Genomic DNA, 27,709 nt, shown 5'->3' with positions numbered 1-27,709 from the left:
TCAGGCCGTAGCCTGCCTGACTGCAAGGGCAATGCGGGGGGGGCCTAGCGCCCAATGTGGCTCAGGCCGTAGCCTGCCTAACTGCGGGGGCAATGCGGGGGGGGCCTAGCGCCCAATGTGGCTCAGGCCGTAGCCTGCCTAACTGCGGGGGCAATGCGGGGGGCCTAGCGCCCAATGTGGCTCAGGCCGTAGCCTGCCTGACTGCAAGGGCAATGTGGGGGGCCTAGCGCCCAATGTGGCTCAGGCCGTAGCCTGCCTAACTGCGGGGGCAATGCGGGGGGGGCCTAGCGCCCAATGTGGCTCAGGCCGTAGCCTGCCTGACTGCAAGGGCAATGTGGGGGGCCTAGCGCCCAATGTGGCTCAGGCCGTAGCCTGCCTAACTGCGGGGGCAATGCGGGGGGCCTAGCGCCCAATGTGGCTCAGGCCGTAGCCTGCCTGACTGCAAGGGCAATGTGGGGGGGCCTCGGCCTAACGCCGGCGTTGGTGGTGCGGTGGGAGCAGACCCGGGGACGGTACCTGCGGGAGAAAAGGGCCTCACTGAGGGCTTACCTGCTCACCGACGTCCGGACCTCCGACTCCAAATCCTCCGCTGGGCCGCCTCCGCTCACCGCGCCGACGTCCTCCGTTCACCCGCCGTCCGAACACACCTCTCCTTCCTGCCGCGTGCGGGCGTTTAAAACCCCTGCCGCGCGGCTCTCTGGGATGGGTGACGCGGCAGGTCCTCATTGGCCCGCCGCGTCGCCCAGTGATGACGCGCCACAACACGTGGGCGCGCCCGCTGCTGCGGCGGGCGGCAGCGGGGGAAGGAGGTTCCGGACCAGTGGTGGGGGGCGGAGTGGGACGCGCCCGCACTCCCACACTTCCCCCCGCCTTTTCCTTTGTGGTCCCCACAAAGACGGGGTTGTGTGACCACTCGAAGTCGGGGTCTGCGAAGCGTGGTGGGGGTACTCCCATGGTGGAACGGGCCGATCTCCGGACCGGTGTGGCTTGTGGCAGGGGGGTTGACGTGGGCTCCCTGGGCGACCCTCCCTGCCTTGCCGGGGACGAGTCAGTTGTCGGCTCCTCTGTGGGTGTAGGGCTGGTTGCCGTGGTTGCCCCCCCCGTGGTCGGGCTGACTGGTGGCGCTGGAGTTGGTGGGGGTCCCCATAAGTCGAAGAGTGTTGGCCCCAGGGTGGCGGCTGGTTCCTCTGGGGCCACCCTGGCTACTGGGGGGTCGCACCGCACTGGTTCCTCTGCTTCGCCCCTTGGGGCCTGTGGCTCGCAAGGGCGCAGCATGTCTCGATGTAGGGTGCGGGTACAACCGCTGTCGTCCTCGGCTCGCACCTGGTAGACTGGACTGCCGGGAGCTGCCTGCCGCTGCACCACATAGGGCACTACTTCCCACCTCTCGCTCAGTTTGTTCTTGGGCCGTTTCTCCCGGACCCGTTGACCCACCTCGAGGGGTTCCATCTGAGCCTGGGGAGGTTGGGGGTGCTCAGCGGAGCTGATGTGGGACTCAGCCATCTCTGCCACCGTCTTTAGGCGACGTCTCTGCTCCTCGACCCATCCACCTTCGGTCCATTGGTCGTCCCCCGGCGGTATGGTCAAGTCAAGGTCCTGCAGCTCCCGCCCCGGTCGGCCAAACAACATGAAATAGGGGGAAATGCCTGTGGTCCGGTGTATTCTGTTGTTATATGCCCACACGCACTCCTGGACGAAGTCGGGCCAGCGCCTTCTCTTCTCGGGTGCTAGCGTCCTCAGCATCTGTAAGAGGGTCCGATTAAATCTCTCGCAGGCCCCATTCCCCTGAGGGTGATATGGGGTGGTCCGGGACTTCTGCATGCCATAGGTCTGGCAGAGTCGCTCCATCACCCGGCCTTGGAAGCACGCCCCCTGGTCCGAGTGAATGCGCTCGGGGCACCCATACTTCCGGATGAACTGCTCCACGATGGCTTTGGCGGCCCCCTCCGCTGTCTGGTCCCGGGTGGGGGCCACCACGGTGAACTTGGTGAAGTGATCCGTCATCACCAAGGCATACTGGTATCCGGCCGCCGACTCCCCTAGGGAGACATAGTCCACCATCAGTAGCTCCAGGGGCCTACTTGTCTTGATGGTTTGGACAGGGGCCCGTTGTTCGCTGGGCTTGGTCACCCCACACCTCTCGCACGTTCGGCATACGCCCTCCACCACCCCCTTGAGTCCGGGTAGGAAGTACTGCCGGCGGATCCACTGGAGTGTCTTGGCCACCCCGAAGTGGGCCCCCTCCTCATGGGCCTCTGTCGCCAAGGCCCGGGCTGTAGTTTCGGGGAGGACGATCTGCCACACATAGCGAAGTTCCTGCTCCAGGTAGGCGCGCCGACATAATACGTCCTCCTGGATCGCCAGCCGATCCCACTGGTGTAGTATTTTCTGCCCGTTTGCTCCAAGCTGTTCCCTCTCTCGGTTGGAGGGCCAGTGCCCTCCCTTCTTCCAGTCGCGTAGAGCTCTCAGGACGGGGTCCTGCTCCTGTTGGGTGGCCCAATCCTTGGGGGTTCTTTGCAGGAGGAGACCGCAGCTGGTGGCCTGCCGGGACTGGGGGGCTGGTCCGACCCTGGTGAGGTCTGGAATCTCCAGTCCCTCTTGCTCCTCGTCGGTGGGGCCTGTGGGGCCTTCCACTGGAAACCGGGACAGGGCGTCCGCGTTGGCGTTGTCCCTCCCTGGGCGATACTTTATTTTGTGGGGAAATTTTGCCAGTCGGGCAACCCAGCGTTGCTCCAGAGCCCCTAGTTTGGCTGTGCTGAGGTGGGCCAGGGGATTGTTGTCGGTTACGACCTCGAAGTCCACGCCTGTCAAGTACTCCGCAAACTTTTCGGTCACCGCCCACACTAGTGCCAGCAACTCCAGCTTGAACGAGCTGTAGTTATCGGGGTTCCGTTCGGAGTCCCGTAAGCTCCGGCTTCCGTAGGCGATCACCCGCTCCTGGCCGTCCTGTACTTGGGAGAGCACCGCCCCCAACCCCTGGTGGCTTCCGTCGGTATAGACCAGGAACGGTTTGTCGAAGTCCGCATAAGCCAAGACCGGGGCCTGCATGAGGGCGTCTTTAAGCTGGTTGAACGCGTCGTCTTGGGCTCGCCCCCATTCCACTGCCTTCCTCCGGGCGTCTGTCGCTACCCCTCGAAGAAGGTCATGCAAGGGTCCGGCAATCTTGGCAAAGCCCTTGATGAATCTTCGGTAGTAACCCACCAGTCCCAAGAAGGCCCTCACCTCCGTCACAGTGGTTGGAGCTTTCCACCCACGGATTGCGGCAAGTTTGTCGGGGGTCGGCTGGACCCCCTGCTGGGAGACCACATGGCCCAAGTACTCAAGGCTGGGCTTGAGGAGGTGACATTTCCTTGGCTTTAGTTTAAGCCCAAACTGCTCCAACCTTTGCAGGACCAAGTCCAGTCTCCGCAAATGTTCCTCCAACGTTGGGGCGAACACGATGATGTCATCGAGGTAGATCAGAATCGCATCGAAGTTCAAGTCCCCCAGGCAGCGTTCCATGAGGCGTTGGAACGTGGCCGGGGCATTGGAGAGTCCGAAGGGCATCCTGCAAAAATCGAACAGTCCCATGGGGGTGATGAAGGCGGTCTTGGCCTGGTCCTTCTCGGCTACCGGCACCTGCCAGTACCCACTGGCCAGATCTAATGTTGAAAAATAGCGGGATTTACCTAGTGCTGCCAAAGATTCTTCGATCCGGGGCAGCGGGTACGCGTCCCGCACGGTGCAGTGGTTGAGCTTCCGGTAGTCCACGCAGAAGCGTAGCGCGCCATCCTTTTTCTTTACCAGTACGATGGGGGCCGCCCAGGGGCTTTTGCTCTCTCGAATAACCTGGTTGTCCAGCATCTGGCGGATCATGCTCTTTACTTCCTGGTACAATTTGGGCGGGATCGGCCGGTATCGCTCCCGGACAGGGGCGTTGTCCCCCGTGTTGATCTCGTGCTCCAATTCTCGGGTGTAGCCGAAATCTTCCTCGTGCCGCGAGAACGCCTTTTGCCTCTTCCATAGCATCCGTTCTAGTCTTTTGACGTCGGAGGGGCTGGTCTGTTCCAGAGAGACGTCCATCTGGGCCAGTATGGTTTGGCCGTTCCAGCTGGCAGTGGGTTCCTCAGATTCTTCCAGGCTCACGGCCAGTGTCCACGGATTCCGGCCATCCGAATCCAGGACTAGGCCTCGTCCTGTCTCCACGCCTCCCGCCGGGATCGCATCCACCTGTGCGAGGATGGTCCGGGGGGGAATATGGGTGGGGAGGTCCCCCAGGTTACAAATCCGGATGGGGACCATGCCGTTCCGGACCACGGCCAGGACCCGGGCCACAACCAGCCCGGCACCGGACTGGCTGAACCAGCAGGGCTCGATCAGTACCGCCTTACCTTCCAGGCGGTGCTGCGTCCGTACGGGGAAGTCCAACACTACCTCCTGTCGGGGGGGTATCTTTACCCTTTGGTTGTGGTGGGTCTTAATTCGCCCCAAGGGGCCCAGGCCTCGGGCAGACAACCCTCGCCTAGCTGGACCACTCTCTGTAGGGCCTGTTGTACAGGCTTTTGTATCCCCAGGTATTTCCAATATCGGGGGCCGTTCTCCTGGGCCAGGGCTTGATCTAAGTCTCGCAATATGTTGGTCCCCAGGATGATGGGCCCATGCCTTAACTCGTCTCCGGCGACTACCATTATTCCTTTCTTTCCAAGGGATTGTCCATACAGTTCCACCTCGAGCCACACAACCCCCAGGATTGGGAGGGGCAAGTTGTTGGCGGCCGTGAGGGTTATCCAGTCTCCCACGTCCGTCCTCTTCAAGTGGCTGTAGTCTTGTTGGAAGCATCTCTCGGACATGGTGGACACCTGGGAACCGGTGTCCAGCAGGCAGCGTTGGCTCTGACCATCTAGCTGCGCTATCACGGTGGGGCATTCTCCAATTAGGTCCGAGGAATGGGCGATATCCACACAGTCGTCTCTGTTCCTCGCAGTTTTGCCCGCAACTGCGAGGGATGTTAGTTTAAAGCCCTCCTGCGATCGCTCCGGGGGCGTCGGGCCTCTGGACACTCCCGCGCGAAGTGCCCTGGGCGTCCACACTCCCAACACGCCATCTCCCGGGGTCCCCTCCGTCGGGTGTCCTCCGCTCGTCTGCGCGGCTCCTCCCGCCGGCGTAGACGTTGAAAGGAGTCTCCCATCTCCTCCTCGGCGTCCCTGGTGCTGCCTCCCGGAATTACATTGCGGCTTTCCGATTGTTCCACCCGTCGCTTCAGTTTGGACATCTCTTCCTGGACTAGTAGGAGGGCATTGGTCAGGTCCTTGACGCACCCTTCCAGGGGACTGACCTCTGGCTGGGGGGGCGGTGGTGGTGGCTGGGCCTTCGCCAGGGGTTGGGCCTGCTGAAGAGCTATGACGCAGGACCCAAATTCTGCATCCTGGTCCTTGGTCAAGGCCCTCTCCAGCGCGTCGGGGAAGGTCATGGTGGGCTGAGCCTCAATCTTGTCCAGGAGGTGGTTTCGCAGTTGTTTATTCCTCAGGCCGGCCACGAACCGGTCCCGGAGGCCGGAGTCCGCATCTCCGGTCAACCACTTCTCGTCGGGACGCGCCTTGATCTTCTGCGCGCACTTCTGTAAGGCGTTGGCAAACTGGGAGATAGTTTCATCCTCCGTCTGGAATCGCGCGAAGAGGCGCCTCCGGAGCCCATCTGCCGTGGACCTCTCCCGGTAGACGTCCTTGAGGATCTTGTATACCCCGTCGAGGTCCGTCCTCTGCTCCTCCGGTCGCAGCAGCACGGTCTCCCTGGCTTCTCCTTGGAGGAACTGTAGGGCCAGATCCACGTACGCTGAAACTGGCAGACGGTGTAGCCGGATGACAGAGTCCAGCTGATTCTTCCACTCCTCGAGGGGCATGTTCCACCCATCGTACCTAGACAGAAAATGGATGGCCGTCCCGAGGGGCAGACCGGGCCAATCCGGCGCCGGGGACGTTGCTGGGACCGACATGTCGGATCCTGCCGGCTACGCCAAATGTAAGAGACCCGGCGGGCCTTCTGGCGCAACGCTGTCGGCAACTGCGCTAAGGCCCCAAAAGGGCACTGGGAAAAAGGGGGGGGGGGGGGGGGGGGAAACAATCGGGCAGGCGCTCGCTGAGCTAAGAGATGGTCATCATCGGCACTTGTGGCCTCAGACTGGTTACACCCGCGTGCGAAGCACGGCGGGTGCAACCCGGACGGAAACGCCCTACGAAACCAGGGGGGTGGGGGGGTGGGAGGGGTCACGTACGGTACACAAAACGGACTCGAGCAAGCTGTCCTCACCGGGTATATGTTGGTCCCCTTGCTGGCCCGATGTCTTCGGTCTCGGCACCTGGGACGAACTTCAAAACACAACAACAACAGCAACAACAACGACAGCAACAACAACAAACGGCACCTTACCTTTCCGAGGGACCTACCGGTGGAGTGCCCGTGCACAGTCACGGGTAGTACACCCCGCCCCGTAACTAGTATACGACGGCGCTCGATGCTAGCGCGTACGCAAGGCGGTGCGGACAGGGTATGGAAATATGAACAGTGTACAATGGTAACAAACACGATGCTGTAATGATAAACAGTGCACTACGGTAACAAACACGATGCTGTAATGGTAAACAGTGTACTACCACTGGTGCGGCACACCCAGGGTAGTAATGGGGCCTAGCGTCCGCTGCTGCTCAGGCCGTAGCCTGCCTGACTGTGGGGGCAATGTGGGGGCCTAGCGCCCAATGTGGCTCAGGCCGTAGCCTGCCTGACTGCAAGGGCAATGTGGGGGGGCCTAGCGCCCAATGTGGCTCAGGCCGTAGCCTGCCTAACTGCGGGGGCAATGCGGGGGGGGCCTAGCGCCCAATGTGGCTCAGGCCGTAGCCTGCCTAACTGCGGGGGCAATGCGGGGGGCCTAGCGCCCAATGTGGCTCAGGCCGTAGCCTGCCTGACTGCAAGGGCAATGTGGGGGGCCTAGCGCCCAATGTGGCTCAGGCCGTAGCCTGCCTAACTGCGGGGGCAATGCGGGGGGGGCCTAGCGCCCAATGTGGCTCAGGCCGTAGCCTGCCTGACTGCAAGGGCAATGTGGGGGGCCTAGCGCCCAATGTGGCTCAGGCCGTAGCCTGCCTAACTGCGGGGGCAATGCGGGGGGCCTAGCGCCCAATGTGGCTCAGGCCGTAGCCTGCCTGACTGCAAGGGCAATGTGGGGGGGCCTCGGCCTAACGCCGGCGTTGGTGGTGCGGTGGGAGCAGACCCGGGGACGGTACCTGCGGGAGAAAAGGGCCTCACTGAGGGCTTACCTGCTCACCGACGTCCGGACCTCCGACTCCAAATCCTCCGCTGGGCCGCCTCCGCTCACCGCGCCGACGTCCTCCGTTCACCCGCCGTCCGAACACACCTCTCCTTCCTGCCGCGTGCGGGCGTTTAAAACCCCTGCCGCGCGGCTCTCTGGGATGGGTGACGCGGCAGGTCCTCATTGGCCCGCCGCGTCGCCCAGTGATGACGCGCCACAACACGTGGGCGCGCCCGCTGCTGCGGCGGGCGGCAGCGGGGGAAGGAGGTTCCGGACCAGTGGTGGGGGGCGGAGTGGGACGCGCCCGCACTCCCACAAGGGAACATATGGCAAGAAATTTGACTTCCCTGCCGTAGCAGTGGAAACTAGGTCCGAGAGACCGTCCCCAAATAATTCCTCACCCTTATAAGGCAAAACCTCCATGTGTTTTTTAGAGTCGGCATCCCCTGTCCATTGCAGAGTCCATAAGACCCTTCTGGCAGAAATGGACATTGCGTTTATTCTAGAGCCCAGCAGGCAAATGTCCCTCTGGGCATCGCGCATATATAGGACAGCGTCCTTGATATGTCCCAGGGTCAGTAGAACAGTGTCCCTGTCCAGGGTATCCATCTCCTCCGAGAGATTATCAGTCCAAGCTGCTACAGCACTACACATCCAGGCCGAAGCAATTGCTGGCCTCAGTAGAGTACCAGAATGTGTATAAACAGACTTCAGGATAGCTTCCGGCTTTCTATCCGCAGGATCCTTTAGGGCGGCCGTATCCTGAGACGGCAGGGCCACCCTCTTAGATAAGCGTGTCAACGCCTTGTCTACCCTCGGGGAGGATTCCCAGCGTAACCTGTCCGTTGGCGGGAAGGAATACGCCATCAGTAATCTCTTGAAAATTACTACTTTCCTATCAGGGGAATCCCACGCTTTTACACATAATTCATTTAATTCATGTGAAGGGGGAAAAGTCACTTTTTGCTTTTTCTCCCCATACATATAAACCCTCTTGTCAGGGACAGGGTTTTCCTCTGATATGTGCAATATACCCTTCATTGCTATAATCATGTAGCGGATGGCTTTAGTCATTTTAGGCTGCAACTTTGCATCATCGTCATCGACACTGGAGTCAGACTCCGTGTCGGCATCTGTGTCAACCATCTGGGATAGTGGGCGCTTGTGAGACCCTGACGGCCTCTGCATTGTAGGATCAGGCATGGGTTGAGACCCTGACTGTCCCAAGGCTACAGCTTAATCCAACCTGTTATGCAAGGAGCTTACATTATCATTTAACACCTTCCACATATCCATCCAATCAGGTGTTGGCACCGTCAGCGGCGACACCTCATTCACCTGCACTTGTTCTGCCTCCACATATCCTTCCTCATCAAACATGTCGACACTGACGTACCGACACACACACAGGGAATGCTCTGAGGACAGGACCCCACAAAGGCTTTTGGGGAGACAGAGAGAGAGTATGCCAGCACACACCCCAGCGCTATATAACCCAGGGATTACACTGTACCTTCGTGATTACCCAGTAGCTGCTGTTTGTGATCGTTTTGCGCCTAAATTTATGTGCCCCACTTCTCTTTTTACCCTTTTTGCACATGGATACTGCAGGGGAGAGCCTGGGGAGCGTCTTTCCAGCGGAGCTGTGAAGAGAAAATAGCGCTGGTGTGCTGAGGAAGAAGGCCCCGCCCCCTCAGCGGCGGGCTTCTGTCCCGCTTCTATGTGTAAAAAATGGCGGGGGCTCAAACATATATCCAGTGCCTGACTGGATATATGTGCTATTTTGCCAAAAGGTACCTTAATTGCTGCCCAGGGCGCCCCCCCCTGCGCCCTACAGTGACCGGAGTGTGCGGGTGTGCTGCGGGAGCAATGGCGCACAGCTGCAGTGCTGTGCGCTACCTTAAGTGAAGACAGGAGTCTTCTGCCGCCGATTTCGATGTCTTCATGCTTCTGTACTTCTGGCTCTGCGAAGGGGACGGCGGCGCGGCTCCGGGAACGGACGATCAAGGTTAGGTACCCGTGTTCGATCCCTCTGGAGCTAATGGTGTCCAGTAGCCTAAGAAGCGCAACCTAGCCGCAGTTAGTAGGTTTGCTTCTCTCCCCTCAGTCCCACGTCGCAGAGTCTGTTGCCAGCAGATCTCTCTGAAAATAAAAAAACCTAAACTAAAATACTTTCTTCTTAGCAAGCTCAGGAGAGCCCACTAAAAGCACCCAGCTCTGGCCGGGCACAGATTCTAACTGAGATCTGGAGGAGGGGCATAGAGGGAGGAGCCAGTGCACACCAGGTAGTACTAAATCTTTCTTTAGAGTGCCCAGTCTCCTGCGGAGCCAGTCTATTCCCCATGGTCCTTACGGAGTCCCCAGCATCCACTAGGACGTTAGAGAAATACTTAAGTGTCCTGTAGATGCACAGCGTTGTTGATGCAGGCAGCTTTACAGAGGATACATTGCTCAGCAGTCCCAGATCAGCGCAGCTGTGTGTGTGTGTAATGGCACCCAAACGCTGCCAGGGAGTGAGGGAGACAGAGATGCAGCTCTAGGGCGGGAACATTAGCAGTAAATGGCACCCTGGGGCTGGGGGAGGGCCTACAGGTCAGAGCCTTATCCCCTTGCTGGACTTCATCACCGGGTACTGCGGGCCATAGAAAAATGGATTTTATATCAAATCCAACCCGTTCCCTTGCACTGGCGGTCTAGTGGGGTCACTGTACGGCCAGTGTCCACGCCAGCGCGCACGGTCCGTCTCCTAGAGACCTCGCCGGATCGTGGTTTGCAGCGGGTCCCGCCTGGAGGACCCTTTTACCTCCTCCTGAATGTGGCCACGCGATCCCAGAGGGCAGCGGCAGTGTGTGACTAATATCTGCTGTCTCTTACCTGCTACTGCATTGGACTGGTTAACGAAACTGAGCCCCAGTGCTCAGAGGCAGGGTTATAGAGGAGGCAGTGCAGTGCATCCTGGGAACAGTCAAAGCTTTAGCCTGTTAGTGCCTCAAATCAAGATCCAACTCTACACCCCGATGCCATCCCTGTGGAACCCCAGTGTACCCCGCTGCAGAAATAAGCATTATAGTACCTTATACAGTGATACTGTGCTTTAAAGGATAGTACATTGCTTATTTGGAGTTTAGCCACGCACCGTCACACATGTCGTTTAGGACTCCGTTCTCAGTACATATTGGATGCGCGGCCATTAGTACAGTATATATTATATTGGTATTTATCCATCTTACTTGGCATAATGATTGCCGTTTATATTAGTTTACTTCACCATTTATTAGGTTTTGGTAAACACGCTATCCTCATATGCTCCTGTGACGGAGTAACCCTTGCATCCTGTGTGATTTGTATTATAACTATACAGTCTGACATATTATAGCATAATCTTCCCTAGACAGCGAGTGCTCACTTGGATATTATTTCCGAGTCCTCCAGACTTTAGGTTAATTGCATTATCTTTTTGCTAGATATGTAAGTTGGCTGCACTAAAAAGGTGTTTTGTTTGTCTTGGTATCCAGGCAACAGATGACAGGCTCACAGTGCAGACTGAGCATTTGGCGTGACGTCATCCCCGCATCCGCCGGCCCGGGACCTCGAGGTCACGTATGGTCTATAAAAAGGTATGTTGTCTTTATGGTTACTATATCCTGACGAAAGTTTTGCTCGATAAAACTGAAATGTTGATGCTTAGTAGGCACTTGTTGCCTCCACTTTATTAATAAATTTCGATTAGTCCTGCAAGTGCCGCCTATTTCCCTCTGCATACATATTCCACTTTAAGTGGTAAGGAGGGCACCAAGGCAGATACTAGATTCAGAACAGAATGCCAGCCATTGCAGCAGATATCTATCTATATATACACGTTTTATTTTATTTTTTCACACTAATGTCACATTTGCCCAGTACCTCCAATGCTGAAAGGAGCACACACACATTATTGCACCTTAAGGTTTATATACATAATTTATTATTACCAAGCAGAATAAATAAATACAATACAGGAAGGAAAAAAAAAAAAAAAAATATATATATATATATATATATATATATATATATATATATATATATATATATATATATATATATATATATATATATATATATATATATATATATATAGCCGAAGGCGCGATAACAAAACCCCCAAAAAAACATGCAAGGTTGTATATTAACTGAAAATATGACTTTATATACGAGTTATATTCATTATAGAAAGTATGGCTAGTCATTGGATTAGAGACAGGAAGCAGAAGTGCTAATAATTGAACCATTTTTTGGTTTTCAAATTGATTTTCCAGGGGATTTAAAGATACAGTAAACAGTCTGCAACTAATAAGTACAGCCATTTTAAATAGCATTTGTGACACATGAAGGTAAATGGCCATATACTAATTTCAGTATTCCTAACCTGTATAGTTATGTTATTAGAGCAAAGCTCTGGCCTTCAAGAAGATAGAAATGTAATATAAATGTGATATTGTCCAGCACAAAAGAACCAAAAAAAATAATAATAATAATAAATAATAATAATAATAATAATAATAATACAAATATGTAGAGTGTACTGACAAACTCTAAAAAGTGTAACATGATACACTCCTTTAATAAAGCAAAGATGACATTTGATGCTTGTGGGGTTAGTGTGTAATATTTTACTATTAATATATTTCAGTTTGTGCCAGTGCAAACTGCACTTTACCAGTGTTGTCATTGGGATACACTAAAAATACATAATGGATCACAAGGTAAAGTAGACTAATGATGCCTTAAATCATCCCTAAAAATATGGCTTGGTCATTTAGACCCGATGTCCATCCTAATGGATAATGATTTACTAGCATTGTAGCTCTTACACCAAAGCATAGCAATTTTCTGTAATTCAATATTTTGATACTCTAGCAACTCCAAATACTATTCGCATAACAATTTTGCCGTAACTCAATTGATTAAGGGCCTAATTTAATTCAACATGGATCGCTATTCAGAGACAGTGCAAATCGGACTGCGCATATGTAGCATTTGCATTTCACACGTGCAAGAAGTAAAAGGCGCCAGACAATACGTACAGATAATCGCAATGTAGCTGCTGTTTGACTGACGGGAAGCCAGCGTTTCTGGGCAGAAGCCCGCTGTTTTCTGGGTATGTCAGAAAAACCGCAGGCGTGCTCAGGCATTTGTTGGGGAGGGTCTCTGACATCAGCGCAGACCACTTCTAGGTCGTATCAGTCACAGATTAGTGGTAGCCTCAGACCTACTCACATTTGCTCAGATAACAAAGGGGGTAATTCAGACTGGATCGCGTCAGTGATCGCAGTCTGAATTACTATGTGCAGGGTGCACTGCGCATGTGCAGCCAGTGAGATGCTATCAGCATCTCACTGGTGCGATCGCCTCTGCCTGATTAACAGGCTGTCGCGGGGCGGAATTACCAACGGCGTTAGAATGCCGCTGGCGGGCAGACAATGGAGGTGTGTCCATATCATTGAGGCTGCGTGATGTCACGGGTAGCTCCCTGCCAGAGCGCAGGAGCTGTGCAGGTAGCGAGCTACTCGCCAGGTACAAAAGCATTGTCGCCGGGCAATGCTTTTGTATCTGTGCGGGGAAGGGGGGGGCAGGGACTGACATGCGGGGCGGACTAGCCCTGTGCTAAGCGTCCCCCCGCATGTCAGAGTAACTGATCGTAGATGTGCTAAATTTAGCACATCTACTATCAACTCTGAATTTCCCCCATAGTTTTTTCAATGTTCCAGGAATTGCAAGTGCATCTGCGAGTGGATAGCGATCTGCGATGCATTCGCAATTTTGCACAGGGAGTTTTTTCTTCTGGTCAGGGCAGCGCCTTTCTACTTGCACACAACTGCAATTTCTCAGATTAGTGATCCATACTGAATTAGGTACTAAGTACGCGGTTTTACTTGTAAAGTGAGACACTGCTCTCGTGGCAATCTTTCCGAGCGAAGCCATCTTTAAAACTCACAGAAACCGTTACATCTGCCAGAAAATGTTCATACATTTAAATGAACATTGGGATTTGAATGCCAACGATCACTGCTAAGCCCAGGATTGTTAGGGTCTAACCTATTCTTTCTAATCCTTTCCCATTACACTCAAAATGTGTTTCTTTTTATGTATCAGGGAATAACATACTTCAGAAGTTATTCAGAGATATACACAGCCAGATCAGGGCAAGGCCTCCCAGCATGAGAAGCCGCCTCCCTACGCGTCCGCAATCTCCCTTTTTTTTTATACTGGAGCAGCTGCCTGTGATGTCACGCAGGCGCTCTGGAAACAATCCCAGCCCACCCCCTCAACGCCACTCCACAAATGCCCACCGCTGTCAATCACACTGCAGGCGCATCCACGATGGGAGTGACCGCAATGTGTGTGTCAACACAGCCGCTGCACAGTTTGCTACCATCAGCAAACTGTGCTGCAGGCCACATTAGCAGCCAGGTCTGAATGACCCTCTTAATTCTACAGGACCTAAAATTACAATCTGTGTGTTAGTACCTAAAATTACCTATTTTGACTGTTGGAACCTAAAAAAACCTAATTCTATTATGTTAAACTTCAAACTATATACTGTACATATTTACTGTGGAAATGTGTGGAATGAGTAGTTTTCATATATGCAGATGTGTCCTGTTACAGCCTTGCTACATAGCATACACACCTGCGCAGCATAGCAGGAGCAAGCACTCCAAGGAAGTGTCAGGACACATCTATGATAAAGTGTTACAAACATAATTATATGTTGTATGAATATAAAACAAAATCACGCATCGTATAAATTCCTAAACTGGAAAAAAAAAAAATTATATAATATACATACATATATATATTATTATTTTATTTTTTAATTTTTTTTAATTTATATATTTTCATTCCTAAAACAGGGATTGAAATAACAAACAAAAAAAAATATATATATTTTAGTTCTTTAGATCCAAAAAATCCAGGGCCTAATAATCACATCACATTTTTTTAATAATGTACATTTCAATTGACAAGCGGTCATAAAGGGTTATTTTTTTCTTTTTGGTTCCTTTGCACCAGTGAATCACTTACAGTATCTCACACTATCACAGCAAGTTTGGGAGATTCTTTACCATCCAAGGTGCAATGTAGGAGACCCCACTAGACTTACACGCTGGAGCATTTCATTTGGTACTGATCGCCATAGAAAGTGCAATATGATACCTGCATGCATGTAGAAATGTACAGTTCACAAAAAACAAACAAATGGAAACCAGTACAGATGGAGCCACGCGCTGCATCACAGGCGGGGGGAGAACAGCAAGTCTGTGCACGCCGCTGAGCGTACACAGACTCTCTCATTCAAAGTGAATGGAGCGCGTGCGTGTCTACAATGCACGTGCGTCTCATTCGGTGCCGGCGGGGCGCACCTAGTCGCAGACAGAGCCATGATTAGCGTGGCTCCATCTGTATGTCCAGCCAATTTTTTTAACAGCAAATAGCTCACTGCAATTTAAAAAAAAAAAAAAAAAAAGTTCTATAAAAATTAATTGAATGTTTTTATATTAGCATGTTATTAAATTACCATCCACTGGCAGAAAACCTGTGACCTGGAAATGATGTACTTGTAAAATAAATTATATTTAATAGTTATCTGTACACGGTTGGGCAGCTACTTTTTATATACATTTCTAAATCCCCAGTCAGAGGTTTGGAAACTAAGTTCTGCTGTAAAGCCACCATGGTCACATTACCTGTACTTTCTTGTTCTGAAGTCCTGTGGACGATTGTTTAAAAAAAAAAAAAAAAAAAGCCACCGCAGTAAGAGACTAATGCTAATTTAACACCATCACTATCCACTTACATGAGTGGCCAGCTGGTTTCACTTCAAAGCTATGTCTTGCAAGTTCCAACTACAGCTTTGTAAAGCTGGGTACACACAAGGAGATATGTCCTCCAATCCGGCACTATATCGCTCAGTGTGTACAGCCGACCAACATATAGTTCTGTCGATCATGCAGTCACCCAAGATCCGGAATGGTGTAGTGTGTACCTAGCTTAAGTAACTGCAGGCAACCTCTTAAACTACCTATGACTTCGATCGTGCTAGATCAACCATGATTAAACCACTAACTGTGACCACCAAGTTATTTTTCCTCACTTTACATATCATACAGAAAATTTTCTTGTGAAAGAGGCAGAACAAAAATAAAAAGCAAATGATTGATTAATGGACCAACATAGAACCCTATATAAAATGCACATTTATACCCACATCATTCATCCTTGCTTCTGACAACCCATTGGAAGTCAGGAATATTGTAATCAAGCCAAGTTTTTTCACCACTTACAGCCCAGAATGTCAGCCCTGTATTGTCCACTTCACCTGAAGCACAAGGTTAGGTAACATGGAATTAAGAACATTGCAGCTGTGATAGAGGTTTACGCGGCGACTTGGCTGGTAGGTGTTTAGTGCCAAGTGAGAGAGATGCTTTGTCTTTAAGGCTGTGACCAAGGTTCTCTTTTCCATCTGCTGGTATCTGTGTCCTAAAGTAGCATGGTCTGCAGACAGAATGGTACTTGTCAGCCCCTCCAATCACTTCCACCTGCAGGAAACAAAAAAGTGTTGTAAGAAATGAAAGACTAAGCTTCTACCAGAACTTGGACCAGAACCCACTCTGCACTCTACAGCATTCATACACTTGAGGCCGACAACATAATCCCTCAAACTTCCCCAAAATATGTAGCTATATTGTCTAAGGCTGAAGTACACATACACAGCATGCCCGAGCAGGGTGGGCAAAATATGGCCCACCACCTCCCTACACATCATGTATGTGGCCTGTTCAGGATACAGTTAATTTCCCATTAGTTGGAATCCCGACTGTCAAAATGCCAGCAGTTGAAATCCTGACCTCCACCCCAGTATTCCCACTAGGGTGGTGGTCCACGCCACCACATGAGGGGGAATGCTCGCCACCGAGGGGACACGCAGCACTCGATGTCAGGATTCCGGCGTCTGTATTTCGACCGCAGAGATCCCGACCCTCAGAAAATCCTACTGAATCAGCCTGTTCCCAGTTACATCTCACAGCTCAGATGACAGGGTCTAGGATATGTCGTGAACAAGTAGGGTCATGTTACCCACTGCACTGGTGGCTAGGAGGACCTGTCATGCAGTAGTAACGACCTCTTCTGCGCAACACAAGCAGGTCACGGATAAAGCAAGAGTGTGTGTTCTGATGTGTTTAAATCATAAAGGCCAGATGGCGAGGACTGACTGAATAATATGAGAGGCACACATGGATGATGTGTGCCTCTTATCCACCCCCCCCCCCCCCCCACCCCACCCCACAACACAAACATGAATACTTTATTGAATACCAAATCATCCAACATGACTTATTGCAAGACTTAAAATAGGATTTTAATTACCTACCGGTAGGGATATTGGGGAGACTTCGTACAATGGGGTATAGACGGAGTCCGAATGAGCCGGTGCACTTTAAATTTCTTCAACTGGGTGTGCTGGCTCCTCCCCTCTATGCCCCCTCCCACAGGCAGTTATAGGTGAAACAGTGCCCGAAGGAGAAAGGACAACCTTGCGAGACGGAACATAATAAATGAGTGGTGAGATTTATATACCAGCACACCACTAACATACAACAACCAGCAACAGCTGGTAACAATAACAGCAACAGCTGAACAGGTAACCACATAAAAGAGAACCTGCAGAAAATTCAACACACTGAGGCGGGCGCCCAATACCCCTTATGGACTACGAGAAAAGGATTTACCGGTAGGTTATTAAAATCCTATTTTCTCAAACATCCATAAGGGATATTGGGGAGACTTGGCACGATGGGGACGTCCCAAAGCTTCCAGAACGGGCGGGAACGTGCAGAGACTTCTGCAGCACCGCCTGCCCACACTGGGTATTCTCTTTGGCCAGGGTATCAAACTTGTAGAACTTAACAAAAGTGTTCTTCCTCGATCAGATAGCATAGTTGCAAGGCCGAGACTCCACGGGCAGCCGCCCAGGAAGAGCCCAAAGATCTTGTAGAGTGGGCCTTCAGAGACCTAGGAACAGGTAAGGCTGCCGACACATAGGCCTGTTGGACAGTAAGCCTAAGCCAACGAGCAATGGACTGCTTTAAAGCAGGATAACCCTTTTCCTGTGCATCATACAGCACGAACAAGGAATCAGTCTTTTTGATCCGAGCCGTCCGCTTGACATAGCTCTTCAAGCATCCAACGCCTCCAGAGTAGCAGAAGCGTCAGAACTTGAAGGAACCACAATAGGGTGATTCAGGTGAAACGCAGAGACAACCTTCGGCAGGAACTGCTGTCTAGTCCTGAGCACCTGTCCTCGTAAAAGACCAAGTACGGACTTTTACACGATAAGGCCCCCAATTCTGAGACACGTCTAGCAGGGGTGTAGTACGTTATGCCGGCGGTTGGGCTCCCGGCGGCCAGCATACCGGCGCCGGAATCCCGACAGCTGGGCGAGCGCAAATGAGCAACGTAACTTGCATAAGCTCCAAAGCTGGTAAGCTTCATTTGAAAAAGCGTTGGGGAGGAGCACCGTCGAACTCCAGCTTGTAGTCCTGAGAAATGAGGTCCTTGACCCAGGTATCCTGGCAGGAAACCTCCCAGACGAGGCTGAAGTGACACAGTCGAGTTCCAACCTCGAGATCCCCTCGGGGTGGGCGGGCACCATCATGCTGAAGACTTAGCAGAAACAGAACTGGTGCTCTGTTCCCGAGAAACAGTGTTCGCAGGTCTTTTTATCTTAACTCTAGTCGCATTGGAGGCATCCCTGGCCCTAGATCGAAATCTGTTAGACCAAAAGGACTGAACAGACGTCCCTGGGTATGAACACCTAGCCGGCGGGGCCCCAGAGGGGAGAAACGTAGATTTCCCTGCAGTGACTTTGGAAATCCACGTATCCAGCTCAACACCAAAGAGCCATTCCCCAGTAAAGGGGTGGGATTCCACACTGCGCTTAGATTCTGCGTCTGCTATCCACTGACGCAACCACAAGGCACTGCGCACCAACACTGCCATGGCAGAAGTTCTAGCATTAATATTGCCAATTTCCTTGAGCTAGTCACACAGGACGCGTGCAGTGTCCTGAATGTGCTTCAGGAGAGTCACTGTAGTGACCAGAGGCACATCCCCGGAGAGGCCCTCCTGAATTTGAGAAGTCCACGTGTGAATGGCATGGGTCATCCAGCAACCCGCTATCACCGTCCTTTGCGATACACCTACTGCTGTGTAGATAGACTTTAGTGTAGTCTCTATTTTTCTGTCCCCAGGGTTCTTTATGATAAAGGAGCCCGGGGAAGGCAGCACTGCCTTTTTTGACAGTCGAGAGACTGATACGTCAACTCCCGGGGGTTCCTTACTTTCGGGAGCAAATGGGGGGAGAAAGTGTGCAAAAATCTTTTTGACACTTAGTATTTTTTGTCTGGATTTATCCACGCTAACTAAAATAGGTCATCTAACCCTGCAGAATCAAGGAAAGCGACATTAGGCTTGTTTTGTGTAAAGAAAACAGACTGCTGTGATGCAGCGTCCTCCAGGAGGGAGTCTTAACACGTCCCGTATAGACAGAATGGGGTGTTCAATACTCTGAGCAGAAGTGGAATCCCCACTGACGGGATCAAAGTCATCCCTATCCTCCTGTATATCCTCATCTGAATCAGAGCGTAAGGCAGGTAAACCAAACTTTTGCAGTCCTGAGTTAGAGAGGGGGGCTCTGCAACATCTGCCGTAGCAGCTAAGTCTGCAACAGCCTGTTGTAGTAGCAGAGTTTTCTGAACATTAGCAGTGAGTTGTGATGACATATCAGACAGACAATCATATTCGTAAGGGCCCCTAGCCAGGAAGGCTCTTGACCCTCTCCCCCAGCCCCCTCACCGAGTTGTGAAGATTGGCTGCATTGTTCACATGAAACAGAATGAGATAAGGGAGAGAATCTGGTGAGGCATGCACTGCATAGTTTGTGTTTACCCATGTTCACAGTAAATCACATACACAGATAGTAAAACTTATCAAGCCTGCTCTTACTGTATGCGAGAGGGAGACATCGTGCTGCGATTGCGACAGCTAAGGCGCAGTGCCCCGCTGAACAAACAACCTCTCAGGTGGTCCTGCAGCGGGGCAGCGGCTCTGACACCTCGCAAGGCCGGTGACTGTCCCAACTCTCATCGTGCAGGTATGCTATTGCACAAACAGCATACCGAAAATAAGGAGATTTATGGTAGCCTTACCATAGTTAAATCTTTCTGCAAGGTACACTGGATTCCACAGGGAATACATCGGGGTGTAGAGTTGGATCTTTATCTGAGGCACCAACAGGCTAAAACTTTGACTGTTCCCAGGATGCACTGCACTGCCTCCTCTATAACCCCACCTCTGAGCACTGGGGCTCAGTTTCGTTAACCAGTCCAATGCAGTAGCAGGTAAGAGACAGCAGACATTAGTCACATAGAACCACATTCTCACGACAAGAGAAGGGACCAGCCATACAAACCCAAAAGAAGCTAAGTGTGTCAGGGTGGGTAGCTCTATGGAATCCAGTGTACCTCGCAGAAAGAGATTTAACTATGGCAAGTCTATCATAAATCTCCTTTTCTGCAGCGGGGTACACTGGGATTCCACAGGGAATACATCGGGGATGTCCTAAAGCAGTTCCTCATGGGAGGGGATGCACCGTAGCGAGCACAAGAACCCGGCATCCAAAGAGGTATCTGGACTCCAGGTCGACAACAAAAAGGTCGACTTGAAAAAAGGTCGACATGAGTTCCACGATTTTTTTCTTTTTTGGAACTTTTTCATACTTAACGATCCACGTGAACTACGATCGGAACGGTAATCTGTGCCGAGCGAAGCGAGGCACCGTGCCCGAAGCATGGCGAGCGAAGCAAGCCATGCGAGGGGACACGGTGCACTAATTGGGGTTCCCGGTCACTCTACGAATAAAACGACACAAACCCCCCCCCCCCATTAAAAACTTATGTCGACCTTTTTCCATGTCGACCTAAGGTGTCGACCTTTTTGTCGTCGACCTGGAGTCCCAGACCCATCCAAAGAAAGCATCTTGGGAGGCGGAAGTATCAAAGGCTTAGAACCTAATGAACGTGTTCACTGAGGACCACGTAGCCGCCTTGCGCCACAGCAGACCGCCCAAAAAGGTCCATCAGACAGAGTGGGCTTGATAACAGCAGGAGCTGGAAGACCAGCCTGCGCATAAGTTTATACAATCCCCATTCTAATCCATCTGGCCAAGGTTTGCTTATTCACAGGCCAGCCACGTTTGTGAAAACCAACAAGTACAAAAAGGGTATCTGACCTCCGGATAGAGACCGTCCTCTCCACGTAGATACGGAGAGCCCGTACCACATCCAAAGACCGTTCTATGGAAGACAAACCAGAAGAGATAAAAGCCGGAACAATCTCTTGGTTAAGATGGAAAGAAGATACCAAAAATAAATTTATATAAAACAAGTATATAAGAGTCAGGCACACTCAATCGTAATTTGTCCTAGCAGCTGTAGGTTTTGGGAAAAGGTCTCCCTTAAGACAAAAGAAAAATAAGAATTTACTTACCGATAATTCTATTTCTCATAGTCCGTAGTGGATGCTGGGGACTCCGTAAGGACCATGGGGAATAGCGGCTCCGCAGGAGACTGGGCACATCTAAAGAAAGCTTTAGGACTATCTGGTGTGCACTGGCTCCTCCCCCTATGACCCTCCTCCAAGCCTCAGTTAGGATACTGTGCCCGGACGAGCGTACACAATAAGGAAGGATTTTGAATCCCGGGTAAGACTCATACCAGCCACACCAATCACACCGTATAACCTGTGATCTGAACCCAGTTAACAGCATGATAACAGAGGAGCCTCTGAAAGATGGCTCACAACAATAATAACCCGATTTTTGTAACAATAACTATGTACAAGTATTGCAGACAATCCGCACTTGGGATGGGCGCCCAGCATCCACTACGGACTATGAGAAATAGAATTATCTGTAAGTAAATTCTTATTTTCTCTAACGTCCTAAGTGGATGCTGGGGACTCCGTAAGGACCATGGGGATTATACCAAAGCTCCCAAACGGGCGGGAGAGTGCGGATGACTCTGCAGCACCAAATGAGAGAACTCCAGGTCCTCCTCAGCCAGGATATCAATTTTGTAGAATTTTACAAACGTATTTGCTCCTGACCAAGTAGCTGCTCGGCAAAGTTGTAAAGCCGAGACTCCTCGGGCAGCCGCCCAAGATGAGCCCACCTTCCTTGTGGAGTGGGCATTTACAGATTTTTGGCTGTGGCAGGCCTGCCACATAATGTGCAAGCTGAATTGTACTACAAATCCAACGAGCAATAGTCTGCTTAGAAGCAGGAGCACCCAGCTTGTTGGGTGCATACAGGATAAACAGCGAGTCAGATTTCCTGACTCCAGCCGTCCTGGAAACATATATTTTCAGGGCACTGACAACGTCTAGCAACTTGGAGGCCTCCAAGTCCCTAGTAGCCGCAGGCACCACCAATAGGTTGGTTCAGGTGAAACGCTGAAACCACCTTGGGGAGAAATTGAGGACGAGTCCTCAATTCCGCCCTGTCCGAATGGAAAATCAGATAAGGGCTTTTTTCAGGATAAAGCCGCCCATTCTGACACGCGCCTGGCCCAGGCCAGGGCCAACAGCATGACCACTTTTCATGTGAGATATTTTAACTCCACAGATTTAAGTGGTTCAAACCAATGTGACTTTTGGAACCCAAAACTACATTGAGATCCCAAAGTGCCACTGGAGGCACAAAAGGAGGCTGTATATGCAGTACCCCTTTTACAAACGTCTGAACTTCAGGGACTGAAGCTAGTTCTTTTTTGGAAGAAAATTGACAGGGACGAAATTTGAACCTTAATGGACCCCAATTTCAGGCCCATAGACACTCCTGTTTGCAGGAAATGTAGGAATCGACCCAGTTGAATTTCCTCCGTCGGGCCTTACTGGCCTCGCACCACGCAACATATTTTCGCCAATTGCGGTGATAATGTTTTTGCTGTTACATCCTTCCTGGCTTTGATCAGGATAGGGATGACTTCATCTGGAATGCCTTTTTTTTTTTTTTTTTCCCTTCAGGATCCGGCGTTCAACCGCCATGCCGTCAAACGCAGCCGCGGTAAGTCTTGGAACAGACAGGGTCCTTGCTGGAGCAGGTCCCTTCTTAGAGGTAGAGGCCACGGATCTTCCGTGAGCATCTCTTGAAGTTCCGGTTACCAAGTTCTTCTTGGCCAATCCGGAACCACGAATATAGAGCTTACTCCTCTCCATCTTATCAATCTCAGTACCTTGGGTATGAGAGGCAGAGGAGGGAACACATACCCTGACTGGTACACCCACGGTGTTACCAGAGCGTCTACAGCTTATTGCCTGAGGGTCCCTGGACCTGGCGCAATACCTGTTGAGTTTTTAATCATGTGGAAGACTTCTGGGTGAAGTCCCCACTCTCCCGGGTGGAGGTCGTGCTGAGGAAGTCTGCTTCCCAGTTGTCCACTCCCGGAATGAATACTGCTGACAGTGCTATCACATGATTTTCCGCCCAGCGAAGAATCCTTGCAGCTTCTGCCATTGCCCTCCTGCTTCTTGTGCCACCCTGTCTGTTTACGTGGGTGACTGCCGTGATGTTGTCCGACTGGATCAACACCGGCTGACCTTGAAGCAGAGGTCTTGTTAAGCTTAGAGCATTGTAAATGTCCCTTAGCTTCAGGATATTTATGTGAAGTGATGTCTCCAGGCTTGACCATAAGCCCTGGATATTCCTTCCCTGTGTGACTGCTCCCCAGCCTCGCAGGCTGGCATCCGTGGTCACCAGGACCCAGTCCTGAATGCCTAATCTGCGGCCCTCTAGAAGATGAGCACTCTGCAACCACCACAGGAGGGACACCCTTGTCCTTGGTGACAGGGTTATCCGCTGATGCATCTGAAGATGCGACCCGGACCATTTGTCCAGTAGGTTCCACTGGAAAGTCTTGCGTGGAATCTGCCGAATGGGATTGCTTCGTAGGAAGCCACCATTTTTACCCAGAACCCTTGTGCATTGATGCACTGAGACTTGGTTCGGTTTTAGGAGGTTCCTGCTAGCTCGGATAACTCCCTGGCTTTCTCCTCCGGGAGAAACACCTTCTTTCTGGACTGTGTCCAGGATCATCCCTAGGAACAAAAGACAAGTCGTCGGAACCAGCTGCGATTTTAGAATATTGAGAATCCAATCGTGCTGCCGCAACACTACCTGAGATAGTGCTACACCGGTCTCCAACTGTTCTCTGGATCTTACCCTTATCAGGGAATCGTCCAAGTAAAGGATAACTACAATTCCCTTCCTTCGAAGGAATATCATCATTTCGGTCATTACCTCAGTAAAGACCCGGGGTGCCGTGGACCATCCCTACGGCAGCGTCTGAACTGATAGTGACAGTTCTGTACCTTAACCTGAGATACCCTTGGTGAGAAGGGTAAATTTTGACATGAAGGTAAGCATCCTTGATGTCCCGAGACATCATGTAGTCCCCTTCTTCCAGGTTTGCAATCACTGCTCTGAGTGACTCAATTTTGAATTTGAACCTCTGTATGTAAGTGTTCAAAGATTTTAGATTTTTAAAATCGGTCTCACCGAGCCGTCTGGCTTCGGTACCACAATAGTGTGGAATAATACCCCGTTCCCTGTTGCAGGAGGGGTACCTTAATTATCACCTGCTGGGAATACAGCTTGTGAATGGCTTCCAAAACTGCCTCCCTGTCAGCGGGAGACGTCGGTAAAACAGACTTTTGGAAACGGCGAGGGGAATACGTCTCGAATTCCAATTTGTACCCCTGAAATATTACCTGAAGGATCCAGGGGTCTACTTGCGAGTGAGCCCACTGCGCACTGAAATTCACTGAGAACGGGCCCCCACCGTGCCTGACTTGTAAAGCCCTAGCGTCATACTGAGGGCTTGGCAGAGGCGGAAAAGGGTTTCTGTTCCTGGGAACTGGCTGATCTCTGCAGCCATTTTTTCTCTCCCTCTGTCACGAGCAGAAAAGAGGAACCCTTTTGTCCGCTTGCCAACCAGGACTGCGCCTGATAATACGGCGTCTTATTTTGAGAGGCGACCTAGGGTACATCCCCTTTTTTAAGGCAATACTTCCAAATGCCGTTTGGAATCCCTGACCATTTTACTGGTAGAATACAACGCACTTATACTTGATGCCAGTCGGCAAATATTCCGCTGTGCATCATGCATATATAGAAATGCATCTTTTAATTGCTCTATAGGCAATAATATACTGTCCTTATCTAGGATATCAATATTTCCAGTCAGGGAATCCGACCACGCCAACCCAGCACTGCACATCCAGGCTGAGGCGATTGCTGGTCGCAGTATAACACCAGTATGTGTGTAAATACATTTTAGGATACCCTCCTGCTTTTTATCAGCAGGATCCTTAAGGGCGGCCATCTCAAGAGAGGGTAGAGCCCTTGTTCTTACAAGCGTGTGAGCGCCTTATCCCCTGTAGGGGGTGTTTCCCAACGCACCCTAACCTCTGGCGGGAAAAGGTATACTGCCAATAACTTTTTAGAATTATCAATTGTCATCGGGGGGAAACCCACGCATCATCACACACCTCATTTTATTTTTCAGATTCAGGAAAACTACAGGAAGTTTTTCCTCACCAAACATAATACCCCTTTTTTGGTGGTATTCATATTATCAGAAAAGTGTAAACATTTTCCATTGCATCAATCATGCAATGTGTGGCCCTATTGGAAATCACGGTTGTCTCTTCACCGTCGACACAGGAGTCAGTATCCGTGTCGGCGTCTGTATCTGAGGTAACGGGCGCTTTAAAGCCCCTGTATGAGACGTCTGGACATGCACAAGCTGAGTAGCCGGCTGTCTCATGTCAACCACTGTCTTTTATACAAAGCTGACACTGTCACGCAATTTCAACAGTACATCCACTCAGGTGTCGACCCCCTAGGGGGTGACAACACTATTACAGACACTCTACTCCGTCTCCACATCATTTTTCTCCTCATACATGTCGACACCAACGTACCGACACACAGCACACACACAGGGAATGCTCTGATAGAGGACAGGACCCACTAGCCCTTTGGGGAGACAGAGGGAGAGTTTGCCAGCACACACCAGAGCGCTATATATATACAGGGATAACCTTATATAAGTGTTTTTCCCTTTATAGCTGCTGTATTGTTTATACTGCGCCTAATTTGTGCCCCCCTCTCTTTTTTAACCCCTTTCTGTAGTGACTGCAGGGGAGAGCCAGGGAGCTTCCCTCCAACTGAGCTGTGAGGGAAAATGGCGCCAGTGTGCTGAGGAGATAGGCTCCGCCCCTTTCTCGGCGTCCTTATCATCCTTTTTCTGTATGTTTTGGCAGGGGTTAAATGCATCCATATAGCCCAGGAGTTATATGTGATGCATTTATTTTAGCCATATAAGGTTTTTATCGATTTATTGCGTCTCAGGGCGCTGCCCCCCCAGCGCCCTGCACCCTCAGTGACCGGAGTGTGAAGTGTGCTGAGAGCAATGGCGCACAGCTGCGGTGCTGTGCGCTACCTTATCTGAAGACAGGATCGTCTTCTGCCGCCGATTTCACCGGACCTCTTCGCTCTTCTGGCTCTGTAAGGGGGCCGGCGGCGCGGCTCCGGGACCCATCCAGGCTGAACCTGTGATCGTCCCTCTGGAGCTAATGTCCAGTAGCCTAAGAAACCCGATCCACTCTGCACGCAGGTGAGTCCGTTTCTTCTCCCCTTAGTCCCACGATGCAGTGAGCCTGTTGCCAGCAGGTCTCACTGAAAATAATAAACCTAAACTAAAACTTTCACAAAGAGCTCAGGAGAGCCCCTAGTGTGCACCCTTCTCGTCGGGCACAGAAATCTAACTGAGGCTTGGAGGAGGGTCATAGGGGGAGGAGCCAGTGCACACCAGATAGTCCTAAAGCTTTCTTTAGATGTGCCCAGTCTCCTGCGGAGCCGCTATTCCCCATGGTCCTTACGGAGTCCCCAGCATCCACTTAGGACGTTAGAGAAATACCAATATATAAATATACAGCGCTTAGACAATCTCAATACTGTATATAAAATGTGTTTTTAATAAACAGTTTTAAGAACAAAGATTAAAACAAATAAATTATATATCAGTTGGTAATACACCAGTAGCTGGATTTGTTATGGGCTGTATATGTAGTAGCTCCTTTTCAGATGCAAATAATCTAGTGCATAGTCATAAGTGAGGGCAACCAACCAGTGGAATGTTTCAAGTGGATATATCAGTTAGTATACACTTTACCGATCCTGTGTTCCACATTGGGAATCCTAAAGAATATTAAGGTTGGGAGGAAGAGAAAAAAGAAGAATCTGTATGGTTGACGCACTCAGAAAAAAATCAATCATAAAACATAACCTTTATTGATTATATTAAAAAATAATGTTTATACGACCCAGACTACAGTGAAACATAAGAGTTAAAATCAGACAAACTAACATATATGTGAATCCTATTAGATTGAAAGGTGTAAATAAAGGGTTAAAAAACGTGTCCACGTGTATTACCCGTGTCTAATAATGGTAGAATTGTTATACCTATTCCAATATTACCACAGATCGATCACTTATATTATTTTAAATCAATTATATATCGACTGTCGCAATTAATATTGGTAGTTCACCCTTATACCTTCTACTCAACAGAAATATCTCCCGGAAACTCACTCCACTTATATAGACTGAGTACAAGTAGGTATAAGTACATGAATTTACTCAGATGTGGGAGTTACTTTGATTTTTTTATGTCACCAACTGTTATCACTATAAATTCCTAATGTATCCACTGGGAAAGTATGTGTAGGAGTAAAGGCTGAGAAGTTTACTACTACTGGACAGACAACTGATAGATAGATATATAGCTATAGTGAAAACATATAGCACAACACGATAAAAAGATATCACTGGGACATTCTCACTATGAATACCTAGCATCTCCTTACATTATTAGCTGTACTATACAGTGGTAATCAATTATACGTTAAATGACCGGAATGCATGGGGGTCACTTTATATTTATTTTAGGGTTGTCATATCCTTGAATTTTCTGAAATCTCCTAATGAGACTAGTGAAAGATATTAAGCTAAAGTTGTCCTGATATAGGGAAGTGTGCACTCTAGCAGAACACATTCCTGGTCTATACAGACAAGTATTATATTATAAGTGGGGCTGCCGTACCCCGGAGGGAAACAGTATCCTCTATATATATTTTTTTAGTCTGTTATAATAGGACCAGGAAAAATCTGCAACATATGTGGGCGGATAGCTAAAATTGGGATTGCTATATCCCTTAAAGTCCCACACCATCATCACTGGGACTGATTTGTCCCCTTAGCAACTT

At 50.6% G+C, this 27,709-nt stretch overlaps 1 protein-coding gene across 1 annotated transcript in view; it reads right to left on the bottom strand.

Annotated features, from left to right (window-relative positions):
- Positions 1–14,143: 14,143 nt before the first annotated feature.
- Positions 14,144–27,709, bottom strand: part of TK1 (thymidine kinase 1) — a 44,843-nt gene continuing 31,277 nt past the window's right edge. The window contains exon 7 of the mRNA XM_063961295.1: positions 14,144–15,858. Coding sequence (XP_063817365.1) covers positions 15,667–15,858 — 192 coding nt within the window. The 3' untranslated portion in view covers positions 14,144–15,666. The remainder of the gene's footprint in view (positions 15,859–27,709) is intronic.

The sequence above is a fragment of the Pseudophryne corroboree genome, chromosome 3, assembly GCF_028390025.1.
Source record: "Pseudophryne corroboree isolate aPseCor3 chromosome 3, aPseCor3.hap2, whole genome shotgun sequence".
In the NCBI taxonomy this organism is placed as follows: Eukaryota; Metazoa; Chordata; class Amphibia; order Anura; family Myobatrachidae; genus Pseudophryne; species Pseudophryne corroboree.
This window is presented reverse-complemented; position numbering and strand designations above follow the sequence as displayed.